Raw genomic sequence first — 25,017 nt, forward strand, 5'->3', positions numbered from 1 at the left:
GGGTACATTCAGGGAATTCAATTTCCCTAAGCAAATTTATATAAGAGACTAATGCCCCGGTGCAACAAAAATTCTGTGCACTCGGGGGGGGGGGGGGGGGGTCCCTCAGCCCGCCCTGTGCCCTCTCACAGTCTGGGACCCCTCAGGGGATGACCACCTGCTGGCTTAGGCCCGCTCCCCGGGGGACTGGGCCTAAGATGGCAATCAGACATCCCTCTGGCAGCCCAGCAGCCCTAGGGGGATGTCCACTTGCCAGTGGGGAGCAGGTCTAAACTGCAGTCGGACATCCTTAGTGCTGCTGAGAAGGCAGGAGAGGCTCCCACCACCACCGCTGTACTGACAGCCATCAGCCTGGCTTGTGGCTAAACAGAGCTCCTCCCATGTGAGAGCGCCCTGACCACCAGATGGCAGCTCCTGCATTGAGCGTCTGCCCCCTGGTGGTCAGTGTGTGTCATAGTGACCAGTCATTCCCAGTCTTTCTGCTGTTAGGGTCAGTTTGCATATTACCCTTTTACTATATAGGATAGAGGCCTGGTGCACAGGTGGGGGCCGGTTGGTTTGCCCTGAAGGGTGTCCCGGATCAGGGTGGAGGTCCCGCTTGGGTGCCTGGCCAGCCTGGATGAGGGGATGATGGCTGTTTGCAGCTGGTCACACCCCCTTCAGGGTGGGGGTCCCCACTGGGGTGCCTGGCCAGTCTGCGTGAGGGGCTGAGGGCCGTTTTCTGGCTGGCGAGTGACTGAAGCTCCCAACCTCTCCTTTTTTTCTTTTTCTTTTTTATTCTGGGATTTATTTACCTTCTATGGCTGTCACTGGAGCTGAGAGCCGGCTTTAGCTCTGAGGCTCGGCTCCAGCTTGAGGCCTCGGCTGCTGAAAGCAGGTATCTGGGCTTTGTTTGGATTCTATAATTGAAACACTGTTGCAACTCCAGCTCGGCCTGCTGGCTGAAAGCATGGGGTTTGTTTAGCTTCTATAATTGCAACATAGTTGCTTAGAGTGCAGCTCAGAGGCCGGCAGCGGCAGGCGGGGAACCTTGGCTTCCTCCATCACTGGAGCAAGCAAGCCTCCTGTTCGCTTCAGCTGCCTGGCTGCCGGCTGCCATCTTGGTTGGCAATTAATTTGCATATCGCCCTGATTAGCCAATGGGAAGCATGTCGGAGGTACGGTTAATTACCATGTTTGTCTATTATTAGATAGGATACCTTAAATCTGTGAGTGAGCTGTACCATATAACGTAAATATATCTGGCAAATAAAAACAGATTCTTAAGATTAGTCTTCCATGGGCCATTTGGCTTCATTTGAAAGCTCCATAGAAAGTCCTGAGGCAACCTTCCACTGAACCAACAAATTTAAGAGTAAAATCTATCACTTTATAAAATTTCTTTTTAGTTACAAATTTACATTTACTAGTATAAACCCTGGATTTAGGTTTTATATCTAACTTACCAGAGAACACACTAAGTCTATCTAATGAGCTTTGTTTTATGGGACCTTGTGGATGATTATATAATACTAGAGGCCCCGTGCACGAACTTCATGCATGGGGCAGTGGGGGGGGTCCCTCAGCCTTGCCTGCACCCTTTCCAATCTGGGACCCCTCAGGGGATGTCCGACTGCTGGTTTAGGCCTGATCCCAGGGATCAGACCTAAACCAGCAGTCGGACATCCCTCTCACAATCCGGGACCACTGGCTCCTAACTGCTCGCCTGCCTACCCGATTGCCCCTAACTGCCCCCCCTGCCAGCCTGGTTGCCCCACGCAGGCTGCTGTTCAGTTGTTTGGTCATCCCTCACTAACCCCCCAGCCAGCCTTGTTGCCCCAGGCAGCCTGCTGGTCATTACTGTTACTGTGATGGTGTCCCAGACAATTTGCATATTCCTCTATTATTAGTATAGATTTCTGATAGGGCCAACAACAACAGTAAGATAGTAGTTAAATAATGGAGAGTGGCAGAAAAGAGTAACAAAAGATAGGGTGAGAGGAGATTCTGAGTTGAAATATAGAATTTAACATTTTGTTTCTCTTTTTTCCCCTTTAGGTGAAAATGATGGTAAAGTATAAATTTATTTCTCTTTCTTTGCTAAAGTAAAAATAGCTACTTAAGCATCCCACAGACACATCCATATCACCATTCTTAGCTGAGAGAAACTAGTACCAATCTATTTGAGAAGCTAATCTTCCCTCAAAGCAATGTGGACCCAGTAGCACAGCCTTGGAATAAAGCTGTCCATAAAGGATACAAAGGAAAACCTCTAACAAAACTGCTTATTTACACTTTAGGCAATTCTTAAAATCTACAAAACAGACTTTGCCTGCTACACAGATTGTAAGATTAGCAGGAAGTCATGGATTCTCTAGAGGACATGGGGAAAGGAGATTTGAAGCCTGAAAATTGTAGTCCAAAAACAATAACATCTTTGTTCTTCAACCCTCTCTCTCTCAGAAATGCTTTGGGAAAAAGCCTGAGAGGCTCCCAGGGAAAAAATATTTTCAAAGTAGAGGAGATGGGAAAGGTGGGAGCAAGCAAGAACTATGAGGTGGAGTCATTAAGTCTTTGCAAGAAGTGGATGTATCCAGCCCTGTCCTTCTGGCATTCAGAGAGGATCATACCCTATCTGATCTGTGAGCCTCTAACAGATGTCCAGATTGTTAAAGGTCATTAGTTTCTCATACTTTTCCTTAAAAATAGCACTTTCCACATTTTTAAGATGATCATTACTGAACTATAAGTGAAAAAAGTAACTTAAAAATACTATTCCTTCATGTTTTTTTTTGTTTTCCAGCTTCATTGAGATATAATGACATGTAACTCCTCATGTTTTTTAAAGATTGCCCTACTCTCCATTTATTAATTCAATATATATGGGGGTAAAAGTAGGTTTACAGTTGTTCGTATGGAAAACAATACAATAATTAATAAATAATAACACAAAAATAAACTCTGTTTCAAGTACTCTCGATTGTAAATCTGCTTTTGCCACCCTGTGTTGACATCTGTATCTCAGGTACTGTTAGGCACGAGGATACAGTGGTAAGCAAATCACAGTTCCTATAGGGAGAAACAGGCACTTAAGGAAGGCAATTGGAATATGGTATGTTAAGGCACAGGATGCTATGGGAACGTATAGAAAGGGCACCTATTTCAGTCCAATAGATTCTGGGAGGACACTTTGAAGGAGGGACATTTTTTAAGAGGGTATAGAAGTTAGCCAAAGGAAAGTATTCTGAGCATAGAGAAGACCACATGAAAGGCCTAGATATGAAAGAAAGCATAGCACGTACAAGGAATCAAGAGTACTTCAGAATGGGAGTAGGAGAATGATGAGAGAATGATAAATAGGATGCAGATCAAGAAGGTTCTCTTATTTCAAGATATGGAATTTGGGCCTTATCTTTGGGTAATGGGGATTCATTAAGCAACATATGCATGATCTAGAATGGAGATTAGTTTGCTGCAAAAAGAGGTCCAAAAATATAGTGATAGAATAAGATAGAAAATATTTCTCTCAAAAATAAGTCCAAGTAGGCAGTTCAAGATTAAGGATGCAGCCTGATGTTATTGGGATCTTAAGATGTTTCTGTCTTGTTATTCCATTATGCCCTAGTTGTTTAATTCATTCACATACTTGAAAGTCATCACCACACTTCCTGGGTCCATATCCCAGCTAGCAAGAACGGGTTCAAAATAAGAGGAAGATGGCCTATTCCTTTTAAAGGTTCTAGATGGAAGTCATACACATCAATTCTACTCATTTTCCATTGACTTTATTCTGAGTGGTCATGTGCCTCATTAAAATTCAGAGATAATTTTATCTAAAATTCAAAATTCCTTCTGGCTTCAGTATAAAGAGCTAGAGGCCCAGTGCATGAATTTGTACACAGGTGGTATGGGCCCCCATCGGGTTGGGCGGATGGGGGGGAGGGGCCGTGGGCATTTGGCTGGCCCTGCCCCTGATCGGGGTGTTGGGGGCCAATCAGGGGCCAGGCCGGCAGGGGAACGGGGGCTGATCAGGGCCTGGATCAGGCTGGTTGGCTGCCACAGTGCACATCATAGCCACCGGTCATTCCAGTTGTACTGGTCGTTCCACCGTTCTGGTCACTGGACTTCTATATATATAGATTGGTGTGGGGACAAAAAAGGGGGGATGACAATTAAGAAGCTATTGTCCTTGTAAAAAATGATGGGGACATGGATTAGGCAGGGATAACAGGGTGCCGATATAAAGCAATGAATGGATTTTATAAATACTTGGAAGAATCCAAGTATTTTGAGGTTAGCCTAGGAAGGGGATAGAGAGAAAGATGGTGCCTATATTTTCTCACTTAGGAAATTTGTACTATTAGTGAAATAGAAAGCACAAGGGGAAGAGCAGGGTAAAGTGGTATGCAGAGCAAAGAGGAGATGATGAATTTAGTTTTGTATCTTGTCTGTGGGACATCCAAGTGGACATGTCCAGTAGATTCTTGGACATAATAGTTCTAGGCTCAGGATGAAAATTTGGGCTGGAGATAAACCTATAGGAGGCTTATGCATAGAAATGACAGCTGAAACTATAGGAATAAAAAGACAAAACAGAGGAAATGTGTGAAGTGAGAAAGTAAAAGCCAAGGACTAAGTCAGGGGAATACCTATGTTTGAGGATGCAGTAGAAAGGGAACCTAATAAACAAAAGAGTAACCAAAGAGGAAGAAGAAAAACCAAGAGAATGCCACAGAATCCCAGGAGAGATTTTCAAGATGGAGGTAACAGTCACTGTGTTGAATTTTACAGCCTTGAAAACCAAGGGTAGGAAAGCATTTATTACATTTAGCAACAGGGAGTTTGGTGATCTCGCTGAAAGAAGTTTGGTGGAGAAATAGAGGCAGAGAGAGATTGCAATGAGTAGAAGAGTGAATGGAAAGTAAGGGAATGACACAGTTCTTACCAGAAGCTCCACTATTAAAAGAAGAAACAAGGCTAGCTACTGAATAGGATATGATTGATGGAGGAGTTTTAAATCTCAAAATGAAAAGAGTTTTGTGGGTTTTTTAATTATAAAAATAATGTGTTTATTATAAATGATTCAGGCAATTAAAAAAGAAAAACATGAAAAAACCTAGGAATACTAATAATATCATTGGTGTGTTATTTCTGTACTTCTTTAAATATATGTGAGTAAAAGTAGGTTTACAGTTGTGAGCATGTGCAGCACATCTTATTATTATATTATTATGTATTATTGTATTATTTCAACTATAAACCTACTTTTGCCCGTGTGTGTGTGTGTGTGTGTGTGTGTGTGTGTAATACTATACCTAAGTTTCTTTTTCTAGTTTAATACACATGGACATCCTTCCATGGCAAAGAATAATTACAGTTATATTAAATTCATGATATTCCAAAATTTATTTGCTCAGTCCCCAATTGATAAATTGTATCCAGTGCTCCCATAAGCATTATAGCAGAGAAATATTTACACATTTTTCTGATTGTTTCTTTAGGAAAAAACCAAGGAAATAGAGTTGCTGGGTTGATATAGAAGAGGGGATGATTGGTAAATCAAGGTTTCAGGAGAATATACTCAGAGCACAGATAGGGGTAGCCTTAGATATCAGAAGGGGCACCTTTTCTACATTTTCCTTGGGACAAGAGGGATAGGAAATGACAGGCGGTGCCACAGTTAAATTTGTAAGTGGAGTAGCAGGAAATCATTTATTGAAAGTGAAAGCAGAGATGATGATGTCGAGATCCTGAGGAGGGTAAGGAAGATCTGAAATGATAGCTATGGATTATGAAAGAGGGTGCTGAACTGTTAAAAAAAAAAAAAGTACTGACAATTTATATGCTTGCAATGGCACCAGTTTGTGCATTTGTATAATTACCAGTGACACTCAGCAGTCAGGTTTGGAGTTTTGTAGTAGAAAGACAAATGAACAAATGAGTTCGGGATTGGAAAGGCTGGCAAAGGGTAGACAAAATGATGAACCATAAGGTCCAGACTGCATAGAAAATGAAAGGAAGACAGGAAGGTTAGGGAGAGAGGAAATGCCTATTTTAAAATCAGGAGGGCTCAGTGAAGCGGAGGAAAAGTATAGAACAACTAGGATAGGAGATTGTGATCAGAAAGCAGAGTGTTTGAGTTTAACATTTCAGAGGTAGAGTAGTTCTGGGTGATAAGAAGAAGCAGCGTTGTCTTTGGAAATGGATTAAAAAACATTGTGCAACTTTATCTTAGCTGCTTCTGTAGCAGAAGATTGTGATCAGTAGCTATTGAAAACTGAAATATATAGTATGCTTGTTTGTAAATTTTGAAAAAAAACTTATTTTTAATGCAATTTAATGTCCATCCTAGAAAACCTCGAATCAGACTACTTTGGCAGGATTGAACCTAGATTGTCAATCATACGAAATGTGAACAATCAAGTTCTCTTCGTTTACCAGGGAAGCCACGCTGTGTTTGAAGATATGACTGATTCTGAGTGTGAAGGTATTTTTAAAATATATTTACAAACATAGAAATGACAAGCTACTTCTTATTCCCCTTTACTGCCTACTTTTTTCTATTATAGACCTAGTCCTTAAATGAAAAGTAATAGCAATAGTAATAATTTCACTTACAAGAAACTTTCTAGAGTATCCAAATATTGTAGTTGAGATGAAAAATTGATACAATAAAGATATTGCCAGAGGTTGGGAGGAGGACGAAGAGGTTAAAGGGGATCAAATACGTGCTGATGGAAAACCAGGTTTCCGGTGGTGGGCACACAGCAGAGTATACAGACATTGAACCCTAAAATTGTACAACTGAAATTTATATAATGTTATTAATCAATGTTACCCCAATAAATTTAATTTAAAAATTTTTAAGATATATCTAGGGGTCACGTTACTCTGGGCCTACATTTGGATCATGAGTTCCTTCATTGCAACTGCATGAACTGTATAAGATTTCTATAGAGTTGGATCCTTCATACCTGCTGGCTATAGCTGAAATTGCTGATAGCATTTTCAAAACTCAAAATTCAAAATAAATATCAAGCATTTCAAATAAGTCTGTCTCCCATCAGAAATTTAGAGTGCTTAGGAAATGAATAAGTTTACTGTGCTTTCCAAGGTATAAATTCCAAATATCAAAGTTTAGGCAGAGTTGAAACAGTGAATGTGCACCCTTGAAAAATCCTGAATTTTTACCTTAACAGGTAGATTTTTAATATTGTATTTAGCATTTAAAAGTTAAAGACAGCCCTACTGGCGTGGCTCAGTGGTTTAGGGTCGACCTGTGAACCAGGAGGTCTTCATTCGATTCTGGTCATGGCATATGCCCAGGTTGTGGGTTTGACCTCCAGTTGGGGGCGTGCAGGAGGCAGCTGATCAATGAATCCCTTCATCATTGATGTTTCTATCTCTCCCTTCTTCTCTGAAATCAATAAAAATACATTTTTTGAAAAGTAAAAGTTGAAGACAATCTTTCAGAATTCAGAATATCTCTTAAACACTCAAAATGTTACTGCTTTTGTGTGTGATACATATTTGAATGTGTGTGTTTTTTAAATATATTTTATTGATTTTTTACAGAGAGGAAGGGAGAGGGATAGAGAGTCAGAAACATCGATGAGAGAGAAACATCGATCAGCTGCCTTCTGCATACCCCCCACTGGGGATGTGCCCGCAACCAAGGTACATGCCCTTTACCGGAATCGAACCTGGGACCCTTGAGTCCGCAGGCCGACGCTCTATCCACTGAGCCAAACCGGTTCAGCTGAATGTGTTTTAAAGAATGTGTGAGCAACTGCATATCATCTCCACTAATTGGCTGAATCACAGTGTATGGGATGTGTAATGGGTCTATTAAGGATTATCCTTTGGCTAATTTCTATAAATATTGATTTGCAAAAATTCTTCTAACTAGTGTTCTCATTTGTTAATATTGATTTCAGAAAATGCATCCCAGACTAAAATTATAATATATACATATAAAGATAGCTACCCTAGAGGCATGGCAGTAACCCTCTCTGTGAAGTGTCCAGAAATGTTTACTCTCTCCTGTATGAACAAAAATATTTCCTTTAAGGTAAGAGTAAACCTATATTTTATTTATATATATATATGGAAATTTAGAAAACCTAAATATCCTCAGTCCAACTTTTTATCTAGAACAAGAATGGCAGGAGCAGAGAACCATTAAAATAGTTCAACTCTTTAACCCATCATGCTTTTTCTAAGTCTGCCATAGGGAGGAAGGGGTACAACACTTGTTTCATAGCCTGGGTCTTCTGAATAATCTATCTAAAGGTAAATAATAATATAGAAGACATACATGAATTATTATATTTATTTGAGAATTGCATGACTTTCCAAAATGTCTTGTTAAATGGAATGAAGCCAATTATCCTTCTGTAAGCCTTCTATGTACTTTGTGAATTATGATGATAATATTTTAATCCTAATTGTTTTTTATTCTAAATTCCTTATTGTTGAAAGTATTACATATGTCTCCTTTTTCCCCCCATTGACCTCTATCCAGCCGCTCCCCCCACTCCCGCCCCCAGCACATGTCCCTGCCCCCCTACCGTCTGTATCCATCGGTTATGCTTATATGCATGCATACAAGTCCTTTGGTTGATCTCTTGCCCCCTCTCCCACCCTCCCCTGCCTTCCCGCTGAGGCTCAACAATCTGTTCGATGCTTCTATGTCTCTGGATCTATTTTAGTTCATCAGTTTATTCTGTTCATTATATTCCACAAATGAGTGAGATCATGTGGTATTTATCTTTCTCTGACTGGCTTATTTTGCTTAGCATATGCTCTCCAGGTCCATCCATGCTGATGCAAATGGTAAGAGTTCCTTCTTTTTTTCAGCAGCATAGTGTTCCATTATGTAGATGTACCACAGTTTTCTAATCCATTCATCTGTTGATGGGCACTTAGGCTGTTTCCAAATCTTTGCTATTATAAATTGTGCTGCTATGAACATAGGGGTGCATATATCCTTTCTGATTGGTGTTTCTGATTTCTTCTGATATATTCCTAGCAGTGAGATCACTGGGTCAAATTGGAGTTCCATTTTTAATTTTTTGAGAAAACTCCATACTGTTTCCCACAGTGGCTGCACCTGTCTGCATTCCCACCAGCAGTGCAGGAGGGTTCCTTTTTCTCCACACCCTCGCCAGCACTTTTCATTTGTTGATTTGTTGATGATAGCCATTCTGACAGGTGTGAGAAACCTAATTGTTTTATTCCTGCATCCTTCAGCTTTCAGTTGATATATGTTATTTTTAATGTAAAGCTAAGTGAATAAAATTAACAAGATTAGCTGTGAAAGCAATGGTATAATGTATCTCAAAGCCAAGTATAAATTATTTCTGGACACTGCTTTTTTTCTCTATTCTCCATTTTTTTTTCTCTTGAAGAGTTTCTGATTGGGGGTTTGCCAGTAAAATACTTGAGCAATGGGAACTGAAGTTTAGAATATGACCTAGTGGACATGTTGAGGGGCAACTTGGAAGGAAGGAAAAAGCCACTCTAAAATATAATCCAAGTAAAATCAGTGTGTATGCCACAAATACAACCTCCAAACAAATCCCTTAACCATCCCCTTCCAACCAGAGGGCCACCCTTTTGGGTGGCAATTTAGACTTCCCATTCTCAGGCCTGACAAGCAGGAAGCTTAGTTATCATAATGGCTTTAGAGGCCTGGGATGGACAAGGTGGATGGAGAGGATTAAGCGTGTTGTTATCTAGCAACAAAATCAGAAGGGAAGGAGGGAGGTGGCCAAGCTCAAGCTATGTGGGGTAAAGAAAAACTAATTCAGTTGCAGAAGCAGATTCAGAAACTGGGATAAGCCTAAGCTCTAAGTGGATTATTATTGAGAGAAACTGGGGAGTGTTGAAAAGGGTGGAAATAATGCTTGGCAAAAGAAAAGAGAAGAGAAGGGAAGGGAAGGGAAGGGAAGGGAAAGGAAGGGAAGGGAAGGGAAGGGAAGGGAAGGGAAGGGAAGGGAAGGGAAGGGAAGGGAAGGGAAAGGAAGGATGCTTGGTATACACTAGGAATTGGAGCAAATCAGATTTAGGGGATCCTGAAACTTATACAATTTGGGCAGGCCTTTTAATGAAAGAGAATATAAAATTACCAAAAGCATCGAGTTTATTTAGAATAAGAAAAGAGGGGGCCTTAGAAGAGATCTGTGCAAGTGGAGGGCTCTGACATTTAAGCTTCATAGCAAATCTGCTTCTAAAGGAACTCATTAAATATTAGTTAGAGGGAGGGAGAAAGAGAGGGTGAGAGGAAGGAGGAAGGAAGGAGGAAGGAAGGAAGGAAGGAAGGAAGGAAGGAAGGAAGGAAGGAAGGAAGGAAGGAAGTTAGTTTTAGCTCATGCTCTTTAACCCTTTTACCCCCACTAAAAAGGATCTTAGCAGTGATTATAAATATAGACTATGTTCTACTAGACACAACTTGCTGCCATTATGTGCTCACCTTTCTGTGTTGGTTACTAGCTATAAAGTCCTAGTGCTTATGGATACCTGCTGCCTTTGGGTAAGAACCTTCATGACACCAAGGGGGATTTGTTCAAGAAGTTACTATTAGTGCCTGTTTCTTGTATAGACATTTGGGCAGTCAGGATTCTCTCAAATGTGCTAATGCACTTGGGAAAGGGCAAACACACACACACACACACACCCAAAAAAACAGATGTTAGCTCAGGCTTAACTTTCTCTGGGTCTAGATTCAACCCCTACTGATGTAAACAATCCCATAGGTCCTTGGAGCACTCAAGTTTCATTATGTAGAGCTGTTTCCATATCCACTTACTGTGCACCTTCCCTATGATGGCTATGAATAATCAACACCAAAACCAAGGAGAGCTACTGCCCAAGGATTTCCTTGCCCCTGTTCTGAAATGTCACATTGAACTATGATTAGAGATCACCTGTTCTACCTATCCATACTCCCACTTTCAACCACAACTTTCCATGCCAGGTTTGAACTAACAGGTTCATCTCCTTCTAATATTTCTAGAGCTTTTGAAGTTTTGGCTAAGGATTATTTCTCACTTATACATTAGAGTAGCTTAGTCCCAAATTCATTCCTCATTTTAAGGTCTCTTCCTAAATTCTGGGGTACTGTAGTCAGCTACAGAAATATATGTCAGTGGGAGAACTGGTTTAAACTGTCAACAATTTAGGACCCCCTCTTATTGATAAAGGACAAAGTTAAGAGTTATGACTATAAATTCCGTAATTGGTTGAAAAGTTGGGAGGTAACCAAACTTCTTTCGGACATCTTAGAAAGATGCTGGAATGTTATTTTGGGTCTGGAGCTTTCTCTGTCAGTCCTTAGTTAGGATCATGAGAATTTTTGTTTCCATGGGGTTAAAATTAAGTTCAAATATCTACAGTTCTGGGATTAACATGGAAAGAACCTTAGGTGGTCCTCAAAATTTCTAGTTCATCTTAAAAAGTAGGTATGGTCAACAAACCAGACCTAGCTGGTTTAGCTCAGGGGATAGAGCATTGGCCTGCAGCCTGAAGGATCCCAGGTTTGGTTCTGGTCAAGGTCAAAGGCACATGCCTGGGTTTCGGGCTCAATCCCCAGTAGGGGTGTGCAGGAAGCAGCCAATCAGTGATTCTCTCCCATCATTGACATTTCTATCTCTCCATCTCTCTTCCTCTCTGAAATCAATAAAGATATATTTTAAAAATTAAAAGTAAATAAAATAAAATAAACCAATAAAATATATTTTTTAACAAAAAGAAAGTAGGAGATGAGGCCCAGAAATCAGGATTTTAAAAAGATTCCCAGGTGATTCTAATGTGCAGCCAAGGTTGAGAACCACTGAACTAGAGCTAGGCTAGGCTAGGCTATGGCTGGAGGTCATCAATGTCTTTAGCTCTGAATGGTTGGAAAAGACAGGAAATGACATTAGCCCATAAAAGGTGTTGGTCTTTGCTAGAAATCAACTCCATCTTGAGCAATGGGAGAAAGAGAAGAAAGCTATATGATTAATAAATTGGGAAAAACTAGAGAGCTAGACCTGAATGTGCATTCCATGGTGGGAACAGCCAAAATGGACAAGGAGAATAGGAAACTAGAATTCAGAGGAAGAGGAGATCAGTGTTCCTATATGCTGAGATTTGTTTTTAATCTTAACTTGTGAAAATAAAAACTTCTTTAGTTCTGTGCAATAATATACTTCAAAATAAACTGCACATATTCTGATTATTCGTGCCCTAAAAAATTAATATTTTTTTCTCTATAGAAAATGAGTCCTCCTGCTGATATCAATGATGAAAAAAGTGACATCATATTCTTTATGAGAAGTGTTCCAGGATCTAACAATAAGATGAAATTTGAGTCTTCATTGTATGAAGGATATTTTCTAGCTTGTAAAAAGGAGGAGGATCTTTTTAAACTCATTTTGAAAAAAAGGGACATAGATTGGGATGACTCTGTAATGTTCACTATTGACTACAAAGAGCTAAATATTAAAATTTCATAGTTTGAACTTTCTGAGTTTTGTCTTCCAGAAAAGTTAAGTTTGAGTCTGTAATTGTAATGATGAAATAAAATGAATAATGATCTCAAAAGATACCATTAAGAAATGAATAGTAAGCTTTCACAAAATTGAATTGACGCCCTTTTATGCAGATGAATAAATCATTTGTATAATGTAAAAAGATGCATAGTTTGAAAACATATTCTACATTGTTGACATTGGAACATAGATTATACTCAATAAAAGTGTTTTGAATCTTTTGGGTTATGATGAAAGATACTGATATTTGAATTTTCTAATTATTAAGAATATCATTAAAACCATCAAAATTTTATAAAGAGACCACTTCAGTTGACTAATTTCTCATTTCCTCCAAAGTCAGAATACTTTTAAAAGTCAAATCCTGCAACATAGAAAAAGGATTATACACACTGAGCAAGTGGCATTCAACCCAGGAATGCAAATGCTTTAATATTCCTAAATCAATTAATGTAATATATCATATTAATAAAGGGTAAAAACCACACAATCATCTCAATAGATGCAGGAAAGCATTTGACAAAAGCCAATTCATAATAAAAATTGTCAACAAACATGAAAGAGAAGAGAACTTTCTGATAAAGGGCATCTGTGAAAACCCTACCACTAACATCATATTTAATGGTGGAAAAATAATGCAAGAATATCAGCTCTTCTACTCAGTGTACTGGAGGTTCTAGTGATTGACAATCACAAGAAAAAGAAAAGGCATCTAGATTAGAAAGGAAGAAGTAAAATTGTCTTTATTTGAAGACAACATGATTCTGTATGTAGAAGATCAGAATACACGTGTGCATGCAGACAAACCCCTATTAAAATTAAACAAGGGCCCTAACCGGTTTAGCTCAGTGAATGGAGCATCAGCCTGTGGACTGAAGGGTCCCCGGTTCGATTCCAGTCAAGGTCATGTACCTTGGTTGCGGGCACATCCCCAGTTGGGGGTGTGCAGGAGGTGGCTGATCTATGTTTATCTCTCATCAATGTTTCTAACTCTCTATCCTTCTCCCTTCCTCTGTAAAAAAAATCAATAAAATGTATTCTAAAAAAATTAAACAAGGTCAGCAGGGTTGCAGAATACAAGATTAATATATGGAAATAAATTGTATTTCTATATATGAGAATGAACAACCTGAAAATAAATATAAAACAATTCCATTCACAATAGTGCTAAAAAGATATATAAAAATAAATTTAGTAAAAGAAGTACAAGATTTGTACAATAAAGTTTTAAAAACATTTCTGAGAGAAATTAAGTATGATTTAAATAAATGAAGAGACACCACATTCACTGATTGGAAGACTCAATATTGTTAAGATGACAATTCTCCCCAAATTGACCAATAGATTCAACTCAATCTCCATCAAAATTCCAGCAGGATTTTCTGCAGAAATAATTGACAAGCTGTACCTAAAATGTACATGGAAATCAAAAAGACAGACTAGCCAAAAAAATTTTTTAAAAACAAACTTGGTAAACTTCCATTTCCTAATCTTAAAACTTAATATAAGTTATCAGAACTGTTTGGTACTGACATAAGAATAAACATAGATCAATGGAACAGATTTGAAAGTTTAGTAATAAATCCTTATATTTATGGCCAGTTGATTTTTTACAAGGACAGCTTGATGGAAAGGAGAATTTTTAACAAATGGTCCTGGGTCAACTGGACATCCATATTCCAAAAGAATGAATGTAGACCCTTATCTCACACTATACAAAAATTAATTAAAAATGGGTCAGTGACAGTAATGTAAGCTAAAGCTATAAAACCTTAGAATAAGACAGGAGAAATTAAGACCTTGGATTAGGCAAAAATTTTTAAGACCCTACCAGGAAGTATGATCTATAAAAGAAAAAACTGATAAATGGACTTAATAAAAATTCAAAATTTGGGAGTGCAACTGGGTTAAGTGTACATAGTACCTCTCTATACTATCTTTGCAACATCCTGTGAAACTTTATTTCAAAATTAAAATTTTCTTAGAAACAACTTTGCACTCAAAAGGAATCATTAAGAAACTGAAAAGACAGCCCACAGACTGGAGAAAATATTTATAAATCACATATATGGCAAAAAATGTATCTAGGATATACAAAGAATTCTCACAACTCAATAAGAAGACAATCCAATTTTTTGTTGTTGTTAATCCTCACCTGAGAATATTTTTCCATTGATTTTTAGAGAGAGTGGAAGGGGGGGGGAGAGAGAGAGAAACATCGATGTAAGAGAGACACATCAGTTGGTTGTCTCCCACACATGCCCTGATCAGGGTCAGGGATTGAGTCTGCTGCCCTTGACTGGAATCAAACTCGGGACCCTTCAGTCCACAGGCCGACGCTGTATCCACTGAGCCAAATCAACCAAGGCAAGAAAATCCAATTTTTTAATGGGCAAAAGAAATTGATAGATATATCTCAAAATAATGTATAAGTGGCTTATAAGCACATGAAAAGATGCTTAACATCATTAGTCATTAGAGAAATGCAAATTAAAACCACCAAGTTACCACTTCATAGCCACCAGGATGGTTATTATCAGAAAGACAGACAATAACAAGTGGCAAAAATGTTAAGAAATAGGAATTCTCACACATTGCTGATGGGAATGTGGAAAAGTACAGCCACTTCAGAATAGCTTTTCAGTTTCTTAGAAGGTTGAATATAAATTTTCTATATGAACCAGCAATTCCATTCCTACATATCTATTCAAAAGTAATAAAATACATGTTCACACAAAGATTCGCACAGTAATGTTTATATCAGCATTACTCCTAATAGTCAAAAAGTGGAGCAAGCCCAAATACTGATCAGCTGGTGAAGGGAAAAACAAAATGTGGTATATCAGTATATCCATAAATACCAACAAAAAAGTGTAAAATACAGATACAAACTACAACATGAATGAACTTTAAACAGATACTAAATTAAAGAAGCCAAATACAAAAGTTTATATGTTATATGATTCCATTTATATGAAACTAGAGGCCCGGTGCACAAAAATTCATGCACTCATGGGGGCAGGGGGGGTTCTCAGACTGGCCTGCACCCTCTCACAATCACGGACCCCTCGGGTAGGGTCCCTAGGCCTGGCCTGAGATCAGGGCCTATGGGGCTTTTCTTCCCCCGGCTGCTGGCAGCTGGCCCCGCCCCCGCTGCTGCCACTGCTTGCCATCTGTGCAGCGCTGCCCTCACCTCCCCTGACACCAGTGGCCTCCCTCTGTGGGGTGACAGGCGTGGGGTGCAATCGCTTGGCTGGTCTGGGCCTCCCTCTGCAGGGTAATCGCTGGCCAGCCCCGCACACTCGCACAGCGTTGCTGGCCTGTGACCTGGGCCTCCCTCTGTGGGGTGATCGATGGCAGGGCCCCCAGATTGATCACCCCCCAGGGGGAGGCCCCACCCACCTGCTGCAGCACCACTGGGTAGCCTGGGCCTCCCTCTTTCTTTCTTTTTTTTTAAGTAAGAGTAATGTTTACTGAGCGATACAGAACTGAGTACTATGAAGGGTTTACCAGGGTGTAAATGCACCATACCCCCACCCCTGCCACCCCCAACACCCAGAGACTACAGTACTTAGAAGTTACACGCAATGGCCATAACTGCTGAATATCTGTTTGTCACAAACAAACCATAGCGTATTTATACTGTATCACACCAAGTGATTATAGAAATCCATTTATATATTGCTTGTATAAAATCTTTTTTTTGGCCCTAACCGCTTTGGCTCAGTGGATGGAGCGTCAGCCTGCAGACTCAAGGGTCCCAGGTTCGATTCCGGCTAGGGGCATGTGCCTTGGTTGCGGGCACATCCCCAGTGGGGGGTGTGCAGGAGGCAGCTGATCGATGTTTCTCTCTCATAGATGTTTCTAACTCTCTATCCCTTTCCCTTCCTCTCTGTAAAAAATCAATAAAATATATTTTTTTAAATCTTTTTTTTGTAAAAAATATATTTTAAAAAAAGAAAGCATAAAAAACATGTGCAGTTGAAAGCCCTGCCAGGACAGCCAGTCTGTAAACATTCAGTGAGTATGTGCTTTGTCAGGGTGCCCGTGCCTCGTGCCCACAGCAACTCCAGCAGTGCCGGCGAGGGTGCACCCCTGCTGCCACTCCAGCCAGGACTGAGCTGGACCAAGTGGGTGGGTACAGCAGGGCCTGGCACTGTGCCCTTCTCCAGCCTTGCATCAGGATCAGAGTCAGGGTCAGGGTCAGGGCTGGGGGCAGGCAAATTGCAGTTTCACTCTGAGTTCCATACTCAGCTTAATTTTAGTTGCAATTCATGGCTTTTCCTGGCTGCTCGGAGGTCCTTTGGGTGGGTGCCCTGGCGGAGAGGCCGGAGAAGTGCCCACAGCTGCCTGGTTGGGCATCTCTCTGGCCCAGAGCCTCTGTCCTGCCTCCTGCAAGCCTGGCCCCAGGCAGAACAGGCCACCCTCAGGACTACTTTGGTCTCAGCACTTGGTCCTGGGTTTCATCAGCCTGGGTTTCTTCCCCTGGTGTGGCTGATCTGAGTTTCACAAAAAAGCCTGGCCAATGCTGGCTGTGCTGAGCCTCATTGAAGAGTTTTTCATGCATCAAGGAAGAGCCCTCTGGAACCCTCCTCCTCCTCCTCTTTCTCCTCAAAGCCCATGGTCACTTCTTCTCCAGCTGCTCCAGCAGTGGGTTGCCTTCTGAGTCCGGGGTCTTAACACTGTTTGTCCTGATGATGCAGGTGGGGCAATGCCAGTTGAGCATCAGGATGAGCTGCTGCCACTCCTGCTTCAGCTCCTCCATCTGGGTTTTCAGCTCTGCATTCATGAGCTCTAGCCACTCAGATTCCCCTGCAGAAACTCCGACTGCTCCTTCTTCTTGTTCCGGCCTCAGGCTGCCACCACTTTGTTCTTTTCCCGGCGCCTTTTCCTCCGCTCCTCTTCCTCATCTAGCTCACTTTTCACAGGTTGAGGCCTCTTGCCCAGTTTCACCTCCAGGAAGTGCAAGGGGGTGATTATGGCCCCAATGTTGTGGATGTCAGCGTATTTCAGCTCCTCTGTCAGGGCTGAGCTGGGGAGTTCGATCAGGGGGCCAAGCCCTGGCAGAGAGCCCCCAGTCATGGAAGGGTCCGGGATCTGCCTAAGCATTATAGCAGGAGGAGTGGCAGTCCAGCCCTGCAGAAGCCATGGGCGGAGGCTGCGACCCCAGGGCCTGGGCCAGGCTGCAGGCACCATGCCCACTCAGGAGCAGCCATGGCGCCAGCCCTGCCCTGCAGTATCCACTGCCACCAGCACCTCCCATCACAGCCACAGAGAGTCCCTCCCACAGGCTGTGGCTGGTGGCCTGGGTCTCCCTCTTTGAGACGATCAATTGCAGGGCTCTGCCTGCCTGCCTCATCACCCCTAACCACTCCTGCCTACCTGATCACCCCTAACCACTCATCTGCCTGCCTGATCAACCCCTAACCATTTGCTGGGGATGCAGGGGGGCGGGCCAGTCTTGGCCAGGGGCCCTGGTGGTTCTAGTCTCTGATCGTTCTGGTCTTCTGCTGTTTCAGTAGCGGGGCTTTTATTATATAGGATGTCCAGAAAAGGAAAATCAATAATGATAGAAAAGTAAATTCATGTTTGCCTAGGTTTGTGTTGGGAATGGGGATTAATTGTAAACAGATATGAAAGATCTATTGGAGAAAAGAAAATGTTCTAAAACTGGGTATGGTGATGTTTGTACAACAAGGTAATTGTACTAAGAATCATTGAATTGTATACTTAAAATGGGTGAATTTGTGGTATATAAATTATAAAGTTATTTAAAAAAAGAAAAGATCAAATTCTTATATTAACTTTTATTGTTTTATATAAAACTAGAGGCCCAGTGCACAAAAATTTGTGCACTGGGGGGGGGGGGGCGGTTCCTCAGCCAGGCCTGTGCCCTCTCGCATTCTGGGAGCCTTCGGGGGATGTCCATTTGCCAGCAGGGAACAGGCCTAAGCTGCAGTCAGACATCCTTAGCGCTGCTGAGGAGGCGGGAGAGGCTCCCACCACCACCGCTGTACTGGCAGCCATCAGCCTGACTTGTGGCACCCAGAGCTAGCCTTGTGGGAGCACACTGACCACCAGGGGGCAGCTCCTGCATTGAGCATCTGCCCCCTGGTAGTTCAGTGTGTGTCATAGTGACCAGTCATTCCCAGTCGTTCTGCTGTTAAGGCTCAATTTGCATATTACCCTTTTATTATATAGGAGTGCCTGGCCAGCCTGGGTGAGGGGCTGATGGCTGTTTGCAGGCTGGCCACAGCCCCTTCAGGGTGGGAGGTCCTGCTGGGGTGCCTGGCCAGTCTGGGTGAGGGGCTGAGGGCCATTTTCAGGATGGCTAAGCCCCCCAGCAGGGACCCTCACCCCATGAGGGTGTGGCCAGCCTGGTGAGGGGCTGATGGCTGTTTACAGACTGGCCACGGCCCCCAGCCACCCAAACTCCCAGTGGAGGCTGGCTGGAAGCAGGTATCTGGGATTTATTTGTCTTCTATAATTGAAACTTTGTTGCCATGAGCGGAGGCCACAGCTGGCTCAGGGCAGGCAGGAAGCTTGGCTTCCTCCATCACCCAGGCAACCAAGCCTCCTGCTTGCTCCAGCTCCAAGGCTGCTGGCCGCCATCTTGGCTGGGTTAATTTGCATATTGTCGCTCTGATTGGCTGGTGGGCGTGGCTTAGGGCATAACAAAGGTATGGTCAATTAGCATATTTGTCTTTTATTAGTGTAGATAGGACATACTTTTTTACTATAAAATTAAGACATATTTGTCACAGAAATTTTAGAAAATACAAAGAAACTGTTAAAAAACAAAAATGGGTAAATTTGAGAATATAATTGGCTGTACTCAATGATTCATGAATCAGGTAGCATCCCATCTAGCTGATAGGAGCCCCGAGAAGCTGTATAAAATTTGAATGCTTTTATAGGCAGAGGGGTGCAGGAACAAGGAAAGAGTAGATACCTCACTTTTCTTTGGGGTCTATCAGATGGATTACCTAACTACTGCTGACTAGGAAATTCCAGATGGACTAGGAGAGGCTGAAACTGCAAGTTAGGTAATAAGTCTTGGTTTGGTGATGTGGGCCTAAAACATTGTCTCTTTTTTTAACAGAAGAAAAGAAGAAATTTTAAACCACCCATTTTTCTATCTTCAGATGACCATTTTTGACATTTTGGTATATAAGTCCTTACAATTTTCCTTTCTTTAGCAATTTAGGCTGAAAAATTAAAACACTCTTTTCTTTTTAATCCTCACCCAAGGATGTGTTTTTATTGACTTTAGAGAGGAAGGGGAGAAGAGAGAGAAACATCCATCAGTTGCCTCTCATACACTCCCCAACCGGGTATGTGCCCTGACTGGGAATTGAACCTGCACACAACCTTTCTGGTGTATGGGACAACACTCCAAATGACTGAGCCACCAAGCGAGAGCTAAAACACTCTTTACCTCTTGCCCTTGACAGAATCTGGTATACCTTTTAAAGCTGCAGTTGAAATCTTGGATATGCAAATAGAGAGCCTGATCTGAGTCTGGGCATAAGGTTTGGAAGAGCTGATGGTTCTGCACAAGGAAAGAGGGGGCTCTGAGAGGGAGGGTACAAAAGCAGTTCTAACTTGAGCTCCCTCCCACCAGAAGTGAGGTGGAGGGGGTCAGTGGGGAACTAAAGGAGGGACATCTGTAATACTTTCAACAATAAAGATAAATTAAAAATAAATAAATAAACAAAACCACAGCAAAGCCTGAAACAATGATTTGGGTGCAGGTACTTTATTTGAAATGTGACCCCAGAGAGCAGGAGTGAGAAAGCTAAGAGGGTGAGAAAGGGAAGGTGCAAAACCTAGTATCAGGTATGTTATCAAGGTTGCCACTGTGGGCCTGATTTGTCCAGAACCCCCTGAGAAGCATATAAAATTCCCGCAAATTATCACTCTGGAGGTAGGGGCACTTACTCACCTGCTCCTGGCACCCATTAACAGAACGTTGACCTTAGGAATGTTAACCCCCACACTTTTGAGCTGTGCTGTGTTACCAAACAGAAAGAGTTCATCCATCCAGCACTAGCAGAGACAAATACTAAATACCAAGAATTGAAGTGGAGAAAGATTGAAAATTTTATTATCAATGATGCCACTCAGAAGAACAGGAGACTAATGCTAAAAACCCCAAATTCCAGGGTTCTGGCGGGTTTTTAAAGGGTTTGGGGGAACAGATATGCAGAAGCGCTGCCGGGGCAAGTTTTAATTGGAGGACCTTGGAGCTTGGTCATTTATGGAAAGGGGGCGTCAGCACCAGATGTTCCTGGACAAGAGACCCTTTGCCTCTGAAAGGGTTCCTGGTACAGTGGGGCCTTGACTTACGAGTGTCCCGACTAACAAGTTTTTTTGAGATACGAGCTGTCTCTCGGCCGATTTTTTGCTTTGAGTTGCAAGCTCAAAAAAATTCAGGTTATGAGCCAGCTTCAGATACCCACTGCTAGTTGGCACAGCGAACGTCACAGTGATTTGACATACGAGTAATTTGAGTTATGAGCTCCGTCACGAAACAAATTAAACTCGTAAGTCAAGGCCCCACTGTATGTCCAATGGCAGGTTATGTCCAAGTCTATGGTTCCTTGGCGGGGATGGGGTGAAACTTTGGTTGTGGGTGCAACTGGTTGTCAAAGTTCTCTCTTCTGCATACATATCAGCTGCATGACTTATGTTTTTGATCTGTTGTCTTGTTAAAGAAAATAGGATTTCCCAGCCAGTGTGGCTCAGTGGTTGAGTGTCAACCTATGAGCCAGGAGATCGTGGTTCGATTCCTGGTCAGGGCACATGAACTTACACAGATTCATTCCCTCTGAGCTCCAGGGATGGGGCAATGGTTTGGGGGGATCCAGGGACATATGTGGAGGAACTGGATTGTCTGGCATTGGAGCAAGAACTCAGAGGTGGCTTTCTCCCATACAGAGGTGTTCACAGGGGTCATTGTTCCTATGCTGAGACCTCCCCCATCGCAGAGCTCACTGACAGCCATATCTAAGTTTCCAACAGCCTGGTTCACACTGTTTGCTCACCCTGGTGATTCCCTGAGACCCCACCCCATCCATTTTGCAGCCCTACCCAAGCTGTTTGCAGCGGCTTTTCCATATGAAAGTCCTGTCCTGGCTCAGGCTTCAGACTTTCCTAAAATCTCTCAAACAAGCAGCAGCTGGCATTAGCATGACCCATACCTATCAATAAGAGGCTCAAGACAGCTTGGCCTCGCCTGGGCACTTCCAAGCCAACATAGGTGGCAGCCATCTGCAGATCTCTCTATGGTTCCTGCTGAGTGGCCCCAAGTGATGGCTGACTCTACACCTCCTGGAAGGGCCAATGCACCTGGTGGACAACTTCAGACCATATCAGATTACCACTTTACACATCCACAAGCGACACACTCAAGAACAGACTCAATAAGCACCAAAGCCCCACTGAAGCAGGTCCTGCTCCATGTGGGAATCTCCTGTAGAGAAACTCTTCCAACTATAGTCACATCTGGTCCTCACATCCAGTTTAGCCTGGGGCTTAATTCCTCCCAGTGACACCAACATCCATCAAGGCTCAACTATAACAAGACTGTGCACATAGCCTACACAGGGGTGCACCTAGAGTGTCCAGCTCAGGTGACAGGAGAGTCTGAGCCACTGGGTCAGGACACCTACTACAAATGGCCACTGCTAATTCCAGGAGACATAGCAGCTCTACCTAATACATGTAAGTAGATACAAGGAAGCAGCCAGGATGCAGAGACAAAGAAATGTCATAAATGAAAGAACAGAAGAAATCTCCAGATAAAAAACTGGATAAAATAGAAGCAAGCAAACTACTAGATACAGAGTTCAAAACAGTGGTTATAAGGTTGCTCAAGGATCTTAATGAGAGTTTCAAGGTACTTAGTGAGACTTTCAAGGATCTTAGTGAGAATTTCAAAGACATGAAAAGGACCAGTAAGGAATTAAGTATACACTAACTGAAATAAAGAATAATTTACAGGAATTCAACAGTAGAGTAGAGGATTCCAAGAATCAGATCAATGATCTGGAGTATGAGGGGGCGGAAAACACCCAATCAGAAGAGCAGAGGGGAAAAAGAATCCAAAAACATCAAGATGGTGTGGGGAGCCTCTGGGACAACTTCAAGCATACCAACATTCACATTGTAGAGGTTGCAGGGGGAGAAGAGAGAGAGAAAGATGTTGAAAACCCATTTGAAGAAATAATGACAGAAAACTTCCCCTACCTGGTGAAAGAAATAGACTTACAAGTCCAGGAAGCCCAGAGAGTCCCAGACAGGAGGAGTACAGAGAGGCCCAAACCAAGACACATCATAATTAAAATACCAAAGGTTAAAGACAAAGAGAATCTTAGAAGCAGGAAGAGAAAAGCAGTTAGTAAAAAGAAGAAAAAAAAGATTAAAATATGAACAATAAAATGGCAATAAATACATATCTATCAACAATTGAATCTAAAAATCAAAATAAATAAACAAGGAATCTGATGAACAAAATAAAACTGACTGATAAAATAGAGCCAGGGGCATGGAAACATGGAACAGACTGGCAAATCTCAGAGGGAAGGGGGAAAGGAGAGCAGGAAGAGATTAACCAAAGAACTTATATGCATAGTAGAGGCCCGGTGCACGAATTCGTGCACCAGTGGGGTCCCTCGGCCTGGCCTGCGGGATCTGGCCGAAACCTGCTCTCTGACATCCCCCAAGGTGTCCTGGATTGCGAGAGGGCACAGGCCAGGCTGAGGGACCCCCACCGGTGCACAATCAAGACCAGGGAGGGATGTGGGAGGTTGGCCAGCCGGGGAGGGACCGCAGGAGGGCTCCAGGGTGTGTCCAGTCCATCTCGCTCTGTCCCAATCAGCCAGACCCCAGCAGCAAGCTAACCTACTGGTTGGAGCATCTGCCCCCTGGTAGTCAGTGCACGTCATAGTGAGCAGTTGAGCGGCCTTAGCATATCATTAGCATATTATGCTTTGATTGGTTGAACCAACAACCGGACACTTAGCATATTAGGCTTTTATTATATAGGATATGTATTACCTATGTATACAGACAACAAGGTGGTGAAGGCTTGGGGTGGGGTGGGGTGGGGTGGGAACAAGGTAGAGAGGATCAATGTGGGGGAGGAGGAACATTTATAATACTCTCAACCATAAAGATTTTTTTAAAAAAAGATTAATACAGAACATAATGTATCTAAGAACACCATCCCTGAGCAATTGTTTCAGGCCTCATCAGGTTTAAGAAACTGAATAACTGAGTCATACCCCTTTGGTATGACTTGCTTCCTTATATTTTGACTCCTGAAAATATAATGTGAATATTTCAAGTGCCAGTGTGATGTGATGTGATGTGATGAAATGAGTAGAATATGTTTGGAGACATGCAACCTTGTTTGAATCTTGTCCCATACTCCAAGACTTGTTGCATAACCAAAGTATAGCCTCTCTTGTGTTCTTTGAACTCATCTCTCTAAGGCTCATTTTTCTCACATAGAAAATGGGAATAAAAATAAATAGCTACTTCATAGGGTAGTTTTACAGATTAGCAGTATCTAACACTGGTCTGTGGTAGCTAATAAGTATTATTTCCCGTCTTACACTTATCCATGCACCCACCACCCACTTCCCCCTGCAATCACACACACATAAACATACATACCACCTGTCAGAAAGAAACAGGATCTTTCCTTCCTACAAGAACTAAACCCACCTCGTGTTAGGTAATTTCTTTTCCTCAATGTGTAAACTCATTGCTCACTCTGAAGGAATAAAAACATCACTGTTTTTCCTACCATTCTTTCCAGCTCTTAGACATATGTAATGTTTTCCCATCTACTCTCAACTCATGGATTTTATTATTGAAGAGAACATATCAGGTCATCAAAGCCTGTTTTGTTTTGCTTTTCATTATCCAAATTTAAACCCCTGGTTCTGTTGCACAAAAGATACACAATTTCACCTAGTCCACAGAAAATAGCAATTCATAATCTGTGATTTAGCTAAAATGATTTATGAGTGTCTCTGAACCCACAAAACCCATATAATAGGAAAAATAATTTTCTATTTACATCTAAAAGCATGGTCAAAATTCAGCCTTTGACTTTCCTTCCAATGGTAATGGGTTTGCTTGTGGATGGGCCCTTACCCCCATGCGTGGACTACGTTTTTTTGTCTGGGACCTAAACTAGGTATAACTCACAGAGCTTAGTTCAGGAAACTAGAAAGTAAAAACAGTCAAAGGTATAGGCATTGCAGAGCATCAAATTTGGGTCAATATGCCATGAGACTCCACCTGTCCCAAAGGAGATCCTCAACTGTCCTACAAAGGAAGTGCTTTCTCTTTCTGGCTCTTAGACTGCTGGATAGTCTGCAAGATATTTTTAGGATCATTAACTCTTTTTTAAAAACCATTTGACAAAAACAAAACAACAGATATTTGTTGAAGATATTGCCAGAAATACCTGGACATCAGAAATATCAAA

The 25,017-nt window shown here is 42.0% G+C and overlaps 1 protein-coding gene and 1 pseudogene across 6 annotated transcripts in view; one reads left to right on the forward strand and one right to left on the reverse strand.

The window, feature by feature from the left end:
- The window catches only part of IL18 (interleukin 18), a 23,130-nt gene extending 10,397 nt beyond the window's left edge, over positions 1–12,733 (forward strand). For 3 of the 6 annotated variants that reach the window (XM_023757891.1, XM_014459863.2, XM_006093486.3), the window contains 4 exons: positions 2,038–2,049; positions 6,332–6,466; positions 7,917–8,050; positions 12,237–12,733. In XM_023757891.1, the coding sequence (XP_023613659.1) occupies positions 2,038–2,049; positions 6,332–6,466; positions 7,917–8,050; positions 12,237–12,476 (521 nt within the window). In that variant the 3' untranslated portion in view covers positions 12,477–12,733. Of the gene's footprint in view, positions 1–2,037; positions 2,050–2,442; positions 2,655–4,075; positions 4,743–6,331; positions 6,467–7,916; positions 8,051–8,133; positions 8,272–12,236 lie in introns of those variants that run through there. The other 3 variants (XR_002830453.1, XM_014459862.2, XM_023757892.1) reach the window with 3 other exon arrangements.
- Positions 12,734–17,134: 4,401 nt separating this feature from the next.
- On the reverse strand, positions 17,135–17,708 carry LOC102420784 (annotated as a pseudogene).
- Positions 17,709–25,017: the final 7,309 nt, after the last annotated feature.

Source organism: Myotis lucifugus, unplaced genomic scaffold (assembly GCF_000147115.1).
Source record: "Myotis lucifugus unplaced genomic scaffold, Myoluc2.0 scaffold_117, whole genome shotgun sequence".
In the NCBI taxonomy this organism is placed as follows: domain Eukaryota; kingdom Metazoa; phylum Chordata; class Mammalia; order Chiroptera; family Vespertilionidae; genus Myotis; species Myotis lucifugus.